General features: G+C 41.6%; 2 protein-coding genes across 6 annotated transcripts in view; one reads left to right on the top strand and one right to left on the bottom strand.

The window, feature by feature from the left end:
- The window catches only part of LOC139478902 (phosphatase and actin regulator 1-like), an 83,350-nt gene extending 75,617 nt beyond the window's left edge, over positions 1–7,733 (top strand). For all 5 annotated transcript variants that reach the window (XM_071261578.1, XM_071261579.1, XM_071261580.1 and 2 more), the window contains 4 exons: positions 853–914; positions 2,128–2,265; positions 2,965–3,041; positions 4,106–7,733. In XM_071261578.1, the coding sequence (XP_071117679.1) occupies positions 853–914; positions 2,128–2,265; positions 2,965–3,041; positions 4,106–4,121 (293 nt within the window). In that variant the 3' untranslated portion in view covers positions 4,122–7,733. The remainder of the gene's footprint in view (positions 1–852; positions 915–2,127; positions 2,266–2,964; positions 3,042–4,105) is intronic.
- A 1,702-nt stretch (positions 7,734–9,435) lies between these two features.
- Positions 9,436–14,641, bottom strand: part of LOC139480423 (lysine-specific demethylase 4A-like) — a 29,653-nt gene continuing 24,447 nt past the window's right edge. The window contains exons 17-18 of the mRNA XM_071263490.1: positions 14,109–14,201; positions 9,436–12,326 (exon numbers count right to left, since the gene is read on the bottom strand). Of these exons, the coding sequence (XP_071119591.1) occupies positions 12,225–12,326; positions 14,109–14,201 (195 nt within the window). The 3' untranslated portion in view covers positions 9,436–12,224. The remainder of the gene's footprint in view (positions 12,327–14,108; positions 14,202–14,641) is intronic.

Raw genomic sequence — 14,641 nt, 5'->3', positions numbered from 1 at the left:
GGCGGTCGGGTAGCCTAGTGGTTGAAGTGTTCGCTGGTGACGCCGAACACCTGGGTTCGATTCCTGACATGGGTACCATGTGTGAAGCCCATTTCTGGTGTCCCCTGCCGTGATATTGCTGGAATATTGCTAAGAGAGGCGTAAAACCATACCCACTCACTCAATTTTTATCAGTAGTGTTTGATGTGGTGGCCCGGTTTCAATTTGAATCTCTGAGTAAGCTGTAGTCTTGTAGTACGTGCCTGTTTCCTCTCGACGGGTGATAGCGACCCCTTGTTGCACAGTAATGACAGTAGGCTGTCATGATGAAGGGGAGATAACTAGCGCTGTAACTCAGGGTGTGGAATGTTGTAAGCAGCACTAAGTACTAAATGTACGAAAATCTGTACTTTACTAAGAAAGCGTTATCCAAAATATAACATTTGTTACATTTGACCACTTTTTAAATGGCATTGTGTATTCATAGCTTTCAGCCACGGGAGACGTGCCAATTTACACTTGTCAGAGGGGTACACAAAGTACATGATCTAGACTACCAGTACCAGTTGTCGGACTTTTGTGGAAGCCTCGATGACTGAGTGGGTTTGATCGCTGACTGTGTGTGCTTGTGATTAGGTGCCTCAATCTGGCAGTGTGGGTTTGAATCCCAATGGGACACAACCCAAAAAGTATGAGAATCTGTACTTTACTAAGAAAGTGTTATCCCAAATATAACATTCAGCTTCTAGAATGTCCTTTGAAATGACAGTGATATTAACAACCTTGTGACAGATGTTAGTGTGAAGTGACACATAGATATTCGTGTTACAGTCAGTAAAGTCATGAAGTGAAACAATGATGTTTGTGTTTCAGATCAGACGAACGAGGAGCGAGAGTTGGACAAGGAAGAAAAGAAGAGGTATCTCATCAGAAAGGTGGGTGTGCCCTGGCCAGGTCTCCGACCTCCACACAGCAGGTCCCCACACACAATGACCTCCTTAATGAGAGTGGGCAGGGTTCAACACTTTGATCTGCCTCGTTAACCTTGAATGATACTGATTAGAAGGATACCTGTTGTTTGATTACTTGTAAATATTGAGACCAGTGAAGCTGCTTATGATATAGCATTTAACATACTCTACTCATATTTACCCCATATTATTTCTGTGCCAAGCTTATTTGGGAAACATTCACTTCTTTTTTACATTTGTTAGGAATATTTATTTATCTTGAAGTCAAAATTTAAAAAGCTAGAAACAAACAATACTGTAGCATGTCAACAAATGTCAGTAATATAAACAAATGACAAACATCAACACTTGTGTAGCACAAACAATGCCCCACCTCTCCAGGATGGCAGAAGTACTGTGAAAATAAAACATAGCACACACAATCATGGCATTATTTATACTAATACTTAAACAGCTCCCTTCAGTGCAATATGTTCACCAGTGATCTCCGCACAATGCCACATACTAAGTGCCAATTGTACTAAACAAAGTGAGCATTCTTTGACTGAAGGACCACGCAGCCAGTGAGCCAGGCTGACCAGACAATAGGACTACCAGGACAATAGGTCACGGCTAGGACAATAGGTCACTTCGACTAGGACAATAGGTCATTAGGGCAATGGACTATTAATCCCTGGCCCCCTGTAAATGATTTCGCTGCACAAGGGCAGCTGCGGCTATAAGTGACCCCAGCTCTTCTGGTCCTCGTCCACTTGGTACAAGAACCACTGCTACACCTTTCAAACAAGAAGTCCGCTGTATACTGACAGGGCTTAGCATAGTATATATTGCTGTATACAAGCCAGACACTCCAGTATTACTATATAAGCTTGACGCACTGGTATTACTATACAATCCTGACAGTCCAGTATTACTATACAAGCCTGACACTCCAGGAATACTATTCAAGCATGAAGATCACTCTGTCTATATGGAAGGTAACACTGGCTCATATTTGTATTCCCAACTCACATGTGGCTAGAGTGGCCATAGGGAATTCACTACTGCTTACTGTCACATTTCAATCTTTTTAATCTGAAACATCCTTGTTTGAAACAAAGACATTATTGTCTACCCTGAATTACATTCACCATTACAATCTTTGATACTCAACATACTGACTTGTCTCCCTTTGCAGCTGAGCTTCCGACCAAGCATCGAGGAGCTGAAGGAAAGAAAGATTATCAAGTTCAATGACTATGTTGAAGTGACAGATGCAGAAATGTACGACCGTCGAGCAGACAAACCCTGGACCAGACTAACACCTAAAGATAAGGTCGGTGTGACAATGTGATGATGTTGAGGTTGGTGTGACAGTGTGAAGTTGTTAAGGTTGGTTTGACAATGTTATGATGTTAAGGTCGGTGGGACAGTGTGATGATGTTAAGGTCGGTGTGACAGTGTGATGACATTAAGGTCGGTGTGACAGTGTGATGATGTTGAGGTTGGTGTGACAGTGTGATGATGTTGAGGTTGGTGTGACAGTGTGATGATGTTAAGGTTTGTGTGACAGTGTGATGATGTTAGGGTTGGTGTGACAGTGTGATGATGTTGAGATTGGTGGGACAGTGTGATGATGTTAAGGTTGGTGTGACAGTGTGATGATGTTTCTGCTAAACTTATCAATACAGGACACTCTCTAGATCCTACTTAACCATGATCAGTCTCAAGATCAGTAAACAGATCATCACCTCCCTAATTCGCCCCTCTCTAGTCCTGCAGTGACACCAAGGACTGGGTTTGATTCCTGTCATGGTTGAGTATGCCGCTGGCAGATGAATGAAAGCTTACTGCCTTTGATCTGTATGCTGACACAGATGTTGCTCCCCAAGGACCTGACTGACTTCTGTCTGTGGCCGTCTACTCAGACATGACTTGTTGCCCCGTTAGGACCTCCCTGCATTCTGGTCTTGATCATGTGTTTCAGTGGAAGTGTGTGTGGGATGTAAACCACTGATGTCCCTGTCTGTTTCAGGCGGCAATACGGAAGGAACTCAATGAGTTCAAGAGTAAAGAAATGGAGGTCCACGAGGAGAGCAAGCACCTCACAAGGTGAGAACTACCCCCACATCATGGCCCAGTGCATCTGTACTCATGCTCACGGGAGGCAATTGCAGGGAGAATGACTTGTTTTTTCACAGCACACAGCGAATAATGCCACATACATAACTTACTGAATAGCTCATGTTGCTGTTATTGTCCTGGGTACATACTACATACTGAAAAAAGAAACGTGAATAGCACGTTGGGGGTTAACAAATGAAGAATTACTCATATTTAAGAGATATTAGATTGGTTTGATGCACAAACGAACATACTGGTATGTTGTGTGAACTGTGGCTCATGAACGCATCACATGTGACATCATAGATCCATGACTCGAGATGCACAATTTGTCTCATGCAGTATTAGCGTGTAAAGTTTGGAAGTAATATATGGAATAGCATGATAAAAACTCTGTGGTAACACTGACTGATTGTTAGTTTTGAAATTAAGTGGTACACATTGGAAACATCTCTTCTTAATGGACATACCTCTCTATGTTTCTGTAGTTCACGTTTCTTTTGGAGGTGCATATATATTTAGAGGCCAGTGATTCAGGTGGTCCAGTGTGGTGGCTTGGTTGACATTGTACAGAGTGGGACATTATGAAACATTGCTATCAAATAAAAAGTTCTGTCAACTTAAAAGTACCATTATAATTCACATTACTGGAGGAATAAGCATAAAAGAATAGAGGGGTTCACCTGGTTTAGTCATCAGTCAGTCAGTTGAACTCACAAGCCACAGATTACCAACCATGTCGTAATTGTTGAGCACATATTTGAGTGAGTGAGTATGGTTTTATGCCGCCCCACATTTTTAAGAAATTAGAATATTGATTCCTTCATTCATGGTGTGCAAGGCCAGCGGTTAGTGTGTTTGTGTGTCGGGGTTTGCTTCCTGACAGGATGAGGAAGTTTGAGCAGTTTATAGACCAAGCTATAACATTAATCTCTCAGTATTAAGTCTGTACATCTCAGCATTTACTCAGTGTCCCAGTCTGCTCTGAGACTTTTGTATGAGCAGTCCTCAGGTCATGACTCATTATTGATGACAGTTTATTCAATTTTCAGATTTCACAGACCTTGATGCCATAAACTCTATGCAGGACTACACTTGAACCAATGTAAGGAGCTTGCAATATATCTATCCAATCAGCAAGCCGCCTGCAAACACATGACTGTTCAGAGTTACCTCCCTGTGCAGGCCATGAGCCTATGTGATACAAGTCTATGTATTCATGGAGACTGGATATCTACAGATTTTCATAACAAATGACGTTTTTACATGAGTGAGTTTCTATTAGGGTCTTGAATGTTGGAATGTATCATCTAGTGCTAGAAGCCCAGGAATGTTCAGTGTTGGGAAGTGTTACTGGTTGACCCTCCTGTGCTGGACACCTCACTTCCTGGACGCGCAGGCTTCATACATGGTGCATTGATGGAAGTGTGTGTGTGCAATTATTCACATATGTGAGGGTGGGTGCTCGGAAGATATCTTTACTTCAGTTGACGGACAGGAACTTGAAAAAGAGCTTCTTGCTGTGTACGATCTCGTAGACAAGATGTCGGCCATTGCTGTGGATGATCACGTCTGGTTACACCGCGACCACTCACACGGAGTTGGATGTTGACCAGCATCGCCGGTGCTATCACGTCCAACATTGACGTTGCTAACCAGTAACCATCGTAACCGTGCTGAAGGCAGGGATCACATCAGACAGTCACCAGTATTGTATTGGGACTTATTTTTCAACCTTTTTGAAAATTATTATTTTTTTCAGTACCTCATATTGCAGCAGATAATATTTTGTGTAAAGTTTTGAAACCTGTCTGGCAACAACTAAGCTATTTGCTGTAGCAAACAGTATGTGCAACTGCCTGTATTGAAGTCCAATAATTTGATTTGACTGAGAATATGACAACACATTCCCATATTGGGCAGCAGTGGAGTGATATGTCAGTGTGTAATGAAGTTGATATGAGTTACCTCCCCTGATAACATTCATTAACTGTTTGATTTCCTGCTCACGTCAGTGGTGCTGTCACATGTCCTGGCTAAATTCTACAGATGGAACTTGTAACAGTTAAGTTTAAGTTTAATAGTTTGTTTGCAGATTTCATCCATTGCTTCAGTACAGCTGTGTGAGTACTGATCTAGCGCTGTGCGGCTTGCTGTAAGACAGTAGTAAGTGATAAATCACTGTGCGGCTTGCTGTAAGACAGTACTAAGCGATAAATCACTGTGCCACTTGCAGTTAGGCAATACTAAGTGATAAATCACAGTGCTGCTTGCTGTATGGCAGTACCAAGCGATACATCACTGCTTGCTGTAAGGCAGTACTAAGCGATACATCACTGCGCTGCTTGCTGTAAGGCAGTACTAAGCGATACATCACTGCTTGCTGTAAGGCAGTACTAAGCGATACATCACTGCTTGCTGTAAGGAGTACTAAGCGATACATCACTGTGCTGCTTGCTGTATAGCAGTACTAAGCGATACATCACTGCGCTGCTTGCTGTAAGGCAGTACTAAGCGATACATCACTGTGCTGCTTGCTGTATAGCAGTACTAAGCGATACATCACTGTGCTGCTTGCTGTATAGCAGTACTAAGCGATACATCACTGTGCTGCTTGCTGTATAGCAGTACTAAGCGATACATCGCTGCACTGCTTGCTGTAAGACAGTACTAAGCGATACATCACTGTGCTGCTTGCTGTATAGCAGTACTAAGCGATACATCACTGCTTGTTGTAAGGCTGTACTAAGCGATACATCACTGCGCTGCTTGCTGTAAGGCAGTACTAAGCAATACATTGCTGTACTAAACTGAGAAGTCTCAGGGCAAAATCATCATTTTTCACATCACATTGGAGTTGGTAGTGAAAAGTCTGTGCACATTCAAGATAGAAGCAACTTGCAACTGTAATTTTGAATACACTAATCTACAGACTGTTCATATTTACAGAAGTTTTTTTTCATTTTTGCCAAGTCCGATGTATTTTACTGTGATTGACAAGACTTCCTGCTTTGCTCATAGAACTACGTGAAGAAGAAAGTAGTTCTGTCTCTTTTGTGACAGTACAATATTTTGTCTGACTTGTCGCTTATCTTGCTGTATAATAAAATATTATAACCAACACAGTTGTACGGACATTATCATGTTGGAGCACAACTTACACAATGATCCTGTCTGTGGGATTCATTGAACAGTGTTCTACGGGACAGACAGGATAGTTGCATTAATGTCTCTTACCAAACCAGATGGTTCTCTTAACATCTATCAAAAACATTTTTCATTAATTTACATTTTTTTAGAGAATGTTGTCACCACCTTATGATGTGCTTCTTTCAGTCTGCTATCTGGAGAGCTACCAGTGTTAATCAAGAATAGGATCATACTTCTCAATTGAGAATAGCATTGCTCTTCTCAAACGAGAATAGCATCTCACTTCTCAACCGAGAATAGCATCGCTCTTCTCCACGAGAATAGCATTGCACTTCTCAACCGAGAATAGCATCGCTCTTCTCAACCGAGAATAGCATCGCACTTCTCAACCGAGAATAGCATTGCTCTTCTCAACCGAGAATAGCATCGCACTTCTCAACCGAGAATAGCATCGCATTTCTCATGTTCCGTTGCTCCAAGTGCTTTCCCTGATCATGTGCAAAACTGTTGTTTTTTTATGAACGTGGTGTACTGTTTCATAAGTTTCAATCTTTTGATCACTTTTGTTTCTAAAAATGTACTTGTTTAGCGATAAAACAAAACTCTAAAAAACAAAAAGTTGACCACTGTCCCAGGAAACCCTTAACAAAAGTCAACAATTAGAAAAACATATCACTTGGCATGTTCATGTCATTGCCGCCATACTTCTACTTGTTCCCAGGAAACTATCTATTATATGTGTATATATATAGCTGTACTTATTTTAACTGTTTAATATATGTCATAAAATGGCACATCTGTGAATTAAATGTTTTTTAGATGGTACCTATTTTGTTTAACTTCGTCAGGAATTTTACTTTCTGATAGCCACCTGATGGTGAACGCTTGCATTTGCCTAACAGCTGCTCACGCCAGTCTGTGTACATCTGTCCGCCATGACAATCAAGAGTTTTCTTTCATAGATTAAAGAACTGTTTGTAACAAGAATTGAGGATGAAATGTGTCTACTGCAGCGTAGGTTTGTAAAAGGTGCACTGCAGGTTGCAAGAAAAGGACTTCATTTTCAGTAGCTGTTTTTCTTTAGTGTTATGTCACTGTTGCCATCGAGTGGAAGTCGTAAGTGGTGGCACACTGTCAGATAAACATTGTCTTGGTGTACTAACACGATGTCACATGGTCGCATCCAGTGTTGCTGTACCACTCCTTGTCTGCATGTCCTGTGTAAATACATCACCCTACTGTACATTACAGCAGTCTGTGACAAAAGCTTTAGTCTACCAGCCCAGACCTGACATCAGTTTCAGTAGCTCTTGGTGTTAATGTATAGACTTCTATTAGCAAAGTACTAGACTGGAAACCAGTTTACTAGATTCGGGCTACGGACTTGTGGCTGAAGTCACAGACTGCTGCAGCTCAGTGTGTGTGTCCCTGTGTAAACAAATCACTACTATTCACTATATCCCTATCAGGAGTATGCGCAGCCCTACTGATAGCCCGTGGTACAACCAATCTGCAATATGAGTAAGCACTCCAAGTAACAGAGGAGCTCTCAACAGTGACCTCAGATTGTCTTAGGAGGCTGTATAGAGAAACTTGTTCCTATCTTAATTCTTTCACAATGTTTGTCGTGTGTGACCTGTGTACATGTTAAGATGTGTGTCGTGTGTGACTTTGTAATTTTATACACTGTACATAACATGACTTGATCACTGCTTGCCCATCTGTCCATCCCTTAAACACAGTTCAGGGTACCGTAGTACAAAGTGATCTTAGCGCTAAGGTGAACATAACACCAATACCTTAACAGACTTAAGACACTTGTGGCGCTAAGGTTTTGTACAATGGCACCCAGGCCTTTGTTCTGTCCCTGACAACAGGGTCCCTACAGGCCTTTGTTTGGACCCTGCTGACTCAGTCCCTGCAGGCCTTTGTTCTGTCCCTGACAACAGGGTCCCTACAGGCCTTTGTTTGGACCCTGCTGACTCAGTCCCTGCAGGCCTTTGTTCTGTCCCTGCCAACAGGGTCCCTACAGGCCTTTGTTTGGACCCTGCTGACTCAGTCCCTGCAGGCCTTTGTTCTGTCCCTGACAACAGGGTCCCTACAAAGCTGTAAGTGCAGAATCTGCATAAGATGATAACTTCAGATTTTGAGGGGTCAACAATCTGAAGTCATTATCTTGACCAGTTTCAGATAGCTCTGCCTCGTTACCATCAAACCAATGCAAGTCCTCATGCAGGACTCAATATAGTCATACATTTTTTACCACATTTTTAATTTCAGTGCCAAGTCTATGTTGAAATTTTAAGTGTTGACATGTCTAGTACAAGTTTGAAATGAGGAAGGCATTACACGTGAGTTAAGGAAGTGAATTGTTGCTGCAGTGCTTCTCCCGAGTCTCAAGATGTTCGTTGTATATCACGTGCTCATGGGGACATATGTACATGATATGAATAACACGGTGGATCACACTATATGTATATATTTTTGTATGTAGAGGATACCGCCACCATTGTAAACTATGTAATTATAATGCTATAACTATGGTGAAAGCTTTTCTACCTGATGTGTATGGTTGTAACCATTTCTAACATTTCTGTGGAAACCTCTTACCCATAATGCATTGCCAACTGGCTATAGGGGAAAGCCACTGTACTGTGTGTGAGCATTGTACATAGGAGTCGGGATTGCCAAGTGCTGTGCCTCGAAAAGGTGGAATAAAATGCAGCTACAACAATAATGGTGTTGATTTTCTATCTTGTCAATGATCAGACACTGGGTACCGATGTCACATCCTGGCCCATATTTACAAGCAGCCATGCTACAGGCCTAGGTTGATTGGAGCATAAAACCAAGTACCTTCTAAGTGGCCATCTGACCCAGACACTGGTCATATGTTTGATACAGTCATCTAAAGTTTTCAAACTTGTGGACCTCACTTAGATTTATTCTGTCCTCGCTCCTGTTTGGGATCAATTACATGACTTGATTCAGTCGCCTATATTCATCCTCAGAAAATAATCTTCTATTGCTATAATTATTATCTGAGGATGAATGTAGGTGACTGAACCAAGTCATGTAATTGATCCCAAACAGGAACTAAGACAATAAATCCAAGTGAGGTCCAGAAGTCCACATCACCCTGGTTCCGCCAGTCAACACGTCACATTTGACAGCTTTCAAAAAGAAAGGCCCAACACCAGCAATTCAATCAATCAACATTTAATATGGTAAAGGGTCATAAATTATTATGTGAATTGCAAATGCAAACATTGTACATCATTTCAACTTGTGCAACATGGAAGTAGTAGAAACATACAAAGTGTTTTTACTCTGGTGTATGTACACAGTGTGCCCCATCTCACCTGGGCTAAATTCTCACATTTATACAACCTGCGTTTATCACCAATACTGATCAACAAGTTTCAAACATAATCATGTGTAATAAATTAGGAATTTCTACAAAGAATAATGGTATATTTGCATAAATATCACATAAATAAAATCCCTTACTGAATCATATGCTGTTATACTTTGCACTTTTCCCACAACTATATTTGTAAATCGAGGCAAATTTGTCCGATAATTATATTCTGCTCCTTTATCTTGAAATACAGCTCTTCTTTATATGCCATTTAAAAAGTAGTGTTAGAGTAATCTGCAAATGTGAATGATCATAAGTACTTTCCAAATGCAAGTAGATATATCATGTTATATATTATGCTTTGTAAGTACAGGACAATAACACGGTCGGAAAACATCACCTCCCTGTGTGACTAAATGTTTTGGATGAACATTCCTAGAGCTACTAATGAAGTGCTAGTAACCATGGTAATTCAAGTCGATTAACAGAATACTGCCGCATTTGTCAGGAAATTTGGTACATCTTGGCAGTCCCCATCTTTATCATCAATAACAATTATCAACAAACTCAAACTTTCTGATATAAAATATTTAAAAAATGGTGCTAAACAGTCAAGATTTTGTTCCAGAATGAGAAAAACTCCACTATCAAGTTTGGCAAAAAGATTTAGATGGTGCCAGCTAGGACATGCGATTTCCTTTCAAGTTTGGCAGTGTGTTGAGTGATGTCTTAAAGACAAACTGGCCTATCTACATACAGGGAATGGAGTAGTTAACAGCCTCTCCAAGCTGGGACTTCTACAGACATATGTTGGCTAGACCAAAGTGCCAACACCCTAAAGGGCCTGGCTGCATTATTTACAAATGATGTTATAGTAATGATATGTACAATGACACAATCCGCTACTGCTGTCGCAGGTTCCATATCAAGCATGTCTCGGATACCTGTACAAAGTTATCTTGTACAGGACAAAATTTCATCATGACTATACCATCCTTAACATTGATAATTAACAAGCTTTTTTAACCTAACTTACACACCTCAAACTATTATTAACTTCATCAGGACAACTTTAACCAAAGAAATCAAAATTGAAATAAAAAAATAAGAAAGGTGAGAGGTCAACGCATCTGAATATCTCACAAATTTGTAAGAAGTCACATGATGTTCCACCTTACACAGAGCGTCACATGATGTTCCATGGAACGCAGAGCGTCACATAATGTTCCATCGAACACAGCGTCACATGATGTTCCATCTAACGCAGAGCGTCACATGATGTTCCACCTTACACAGAGCGTCACATGATGTTCCATGGAACACAGAGCGTCACATGATGTTCCATGGAACGCAGAGCGTCACATGATGTTCCATGGAACGCAGAGCGTCACATGATGTTCCATCGAACACAGCGTCACATGATGTTCCACCTTACACAGAGCGTCACATGATTTCCACCTCACACAGAGCGTCACATGATGTTCCACCTTACACAGAGCGTCACATGATGTTCCACCTTACACAGAGCATAACATGATTTCCATCGAACACACAGCGTTACATGATGTTCCACCTGACATACAGTCACATTCCATCTGTGTTGTATTTGACTTCATTGTTTCGCCATACATTGCCTGAATTACCTGTTTAACAATCAAATAGTTTTGGAAATCTAACTTATAAACATATATACAGTAGGGCAGTATGTTGTTTGTTCCTGAACCATGACAGGTTTTTCAACATGAATGTGTCAAGTAAGAAACTATAAAACAAACTATTGTGTTCAATCTGGGTTAGTTTGGATTACAAATTTCAAAACAATTCAACAAATTGCAAAACCAGATAATCCTTTACAGCGAATATTATCCTAAACATGAAAAGTTTTTATCAGTGCCCAGAATGCTTGACAAATATCTGGTGGTTGTACAGACATCAGAAACTCCCCTCTCTTTCATCTTGTTGGGCAGAGAATATTGCACCTGATGGCAGAAGGGGTTGAGGACAATGAATGTCTATCAGTGAATAACAGCTTCTCACCACAGTATCAGAGACATGACATCAGCAAGATTTCCACCTCAACTGTTCCCTGAAGTACAGGGCAGAAGATACAATATACCTTAAAAAAAAAGTCTTATTAGATACAACAATTTTCTTTAATACAAACAGAAATGTCTGCCAATATCTGGCTCAAAAGTAGGAAGGAGGGCCAGACTGACAACCCACCCTCCCTCGGCAGTGGGAGGGCCAGGCTGATGCAGGTTCTGGTCAGAAGATATCAAACACATCAATACTTAATGCTGCCTTTAAATAATCCAAGATAATTGGCTGTGGGTGGAAGTCCTGTTGAGTTCAGTGGGGGGACTTCCCACCATTACCTGAAAACTAACAAGCTGCACTTGAATATGGAGGTGTGACGATACAAGTCCCAACACTTTGCTTCCTCCTATCTACGTGTATGACATGATACAAACAATCACATAGCAGTTATCACTTTGCTACTTGTGAGAGGGGTTACCATCCCCAGTAGTAAGACAGACACGTTATCAGATGAAGGAATGCAAGGATGTCCACAGAGTGTACTATGCTGCAGTTTGTATGAGACATGCTATACTCTCTACCAGTATCGTCAGATCTCAACTTGAATTTGTGAGTGTCACTTGTTATCCCAACATCTTCAGATAAGATATCTTGTGTTTTGGTCGTCTCTTATCTTTCACAACCTCAGAATAAAAGCAGTCATATTTCCTCTCTGTGGCTGCCGACTGAAAAGAGGAAAAGATACCCAGTAATGTACAATGTGTACAAATCACTGTCCAAACAAGAAATATTTGTTGCTGACACCGCAATCAACAATATTCCAGCTACATCGTGACACCCCAACTACAGTAGATCGCTGTCTATAAAGCGACCCCACCTAAGTCAACCCCCCTGTACAAGCTAGGTACGAAAAACTTGCCTTATACACAGCGATATATAGTATACGACCATAGGTCTGGACCGGACAAGCCAATGGCTAATCAGGGCAGAATAACAAGCAATATCATGCAGGGAATATGGATCTATCTCTACCGCAGTTGTGTAACTATAACACAATACAAGGACCATGATACAATACATTGTTGTACGACCCCTGCTTTACAATATATACGATACATTACAAAACCCATCATATTGGTGTAGAAACGTGTGAATAATAACAGCAACTGTTCAACCACCAGCTTATGCAGATTCTCTAGTATTTTATGGTTGACATAATTAGCATAACAATCACAGTGCCCTTTACCAATATGTTTCTGTCCTACAATATCCCATCTTTGATTTTTGAAATTTAATTACGATTCAGGATTGTGATTCACCTGCAAAAAGAAAGAATATCAACTTGTGAAAATAAGAGTACTGTACAACTGCTGTATCAAGAAACAAATCATATCACAGCCTTAGTATCGGGATACAACTTATCGTTACAATTCTACTGTACTGCAGTGCTTACAGAGGTGGCTATCGAGGTGGCTATCTGTACTGCAGTGGTTACAGAGGTGGCTATCACTACTGCAGTGGTTACAGAGGTGGCTATCACTACTGCAGTGGTTACAGAGGTGGCTATCGAGGTGGCTATCACTACTGCAGTGGTTATCGAGGTGGCTATCACTACTGCAGTGGTTACAGAGGTGGCTATCGAGGTGGCTATCACTGCTGCAGTGGTTACAGAGGTGGCTATCACTACTGCATTGGTTAGAGAGGTGGCTATCACTACTGCAGTGGTTACAGAGGTGGCTATCACTACTGCAGTGGTTACAGAGGTGGCTATCGAGGTGGCTATCACTACTGCAGTGGCTATCGAGGTGGCTATCACTACTGCAGTGGTTACAGAGGTGGCTATCACTACTGCAGTGGTTACAGAGGTGGCTATTTAGGTGGCTATCACTACTGCATTGGTTACAGAGGTGGCTATCGAGGTGGCTATCACTGCTGCAGTGGTTACAGAGTGGGCTATCACTACTGCAGTGGTTACAGAGTGGGCTATCACTACTGCATTGGTTACAGAGGTGGCTATCGAGGTGGCTATCACTACTGCAGTGGTTACAGAGTGGGCTATCACTACTGCAGTGGTTACAGAGGTGGCTATCGAGGTGGCTATCACTGCTGCAGTGGTTACAGAGGTGGCTATCACTACTGCATTGGTTACAGAGGTGGCTATCACTACTGCATTGGTTACAGAGGTGGCTATCACTACTGCAGTGGTTACAGAGGTGGCTATCACTACTGCAGTGGTTACAGAGTGGGCTATCACTACTGCATTGGTTACAGAGGTGGCTATCACTACTGCAGTGGTTACAGAGGTGGCTATCACTACTGCAGTGGTTACAGAGGTGGCTATCACTACTGCAGTGGTTACAGAGTGGGCTATCACTACTGCAGTGGTTACAGAGGTGGCTATCACCACTGCAGTGGTTACAGAGGTGGCTATCACTACTGCAGTGGTTACAGAGGTGGCTATCACTACTGCAGTGGTGTTTGAGAGGGCGGCCTGTGGCTGTACGTACCATTCTGGACTTGACATACTTGGGCAGCTCCTCCCCATCGGCCCAAAGGTCCTGTCGCTTGTACGTCATCACAGACCCATCTTCAAACTCGATCTGAATATACAAAGCAGGAAATTTTAAGGAGGAAAAACTGTTTTCAGGAGGTAATAAGTTAAGTCAAAAGCTTTGTCAACTTCCATTTCCCAGCATAATCCAGCAGTGAGAGAATGAAAGCTGGGTTTAATGCCGATTTGAACAAACAGTTATATCACGACATGTCTGCTTAGCATTGGATGAAGCCTGAAGTTATGCAGGTCTCCAGTGAAACCCAGAAGCAAACTAAGAAACATAACTAAATTCCCATTTCAGCTGTCAATCACCCAATAATATCTTCTAAATTTTTAACAGATGTCCCCTTTACTGCCATAATATCTACTAGCTGTGAGGATATCCCTATCCTTTGCAGGAAATACAACTACACATGCACAAAGAAGGAAAAAACATCACTTCTTTCAACCCATAACCCTCATCAACTAGATGCATACATATTGCGG

The sequence above is a fragment of the Haliotis cracherodii genome, unplaced genomic scaffold, assembly GCF_022045235.1.
Source record: "Haliotis cracherodii isolate W230 unplaced genomic scaffold, xgHalCrac1.p SCAF_4, whole genome shotgun sequence".
Taxonomy (NCBI): Eukaryota; Metazoa; Mollusca; class Gastropoda; order Lepetellida; family Haliotidae; genus Haliotis; species Haliotis cracherodii.
This window is presented reverse-complemented; position numbering and strand designations above follow the sequence as displayed.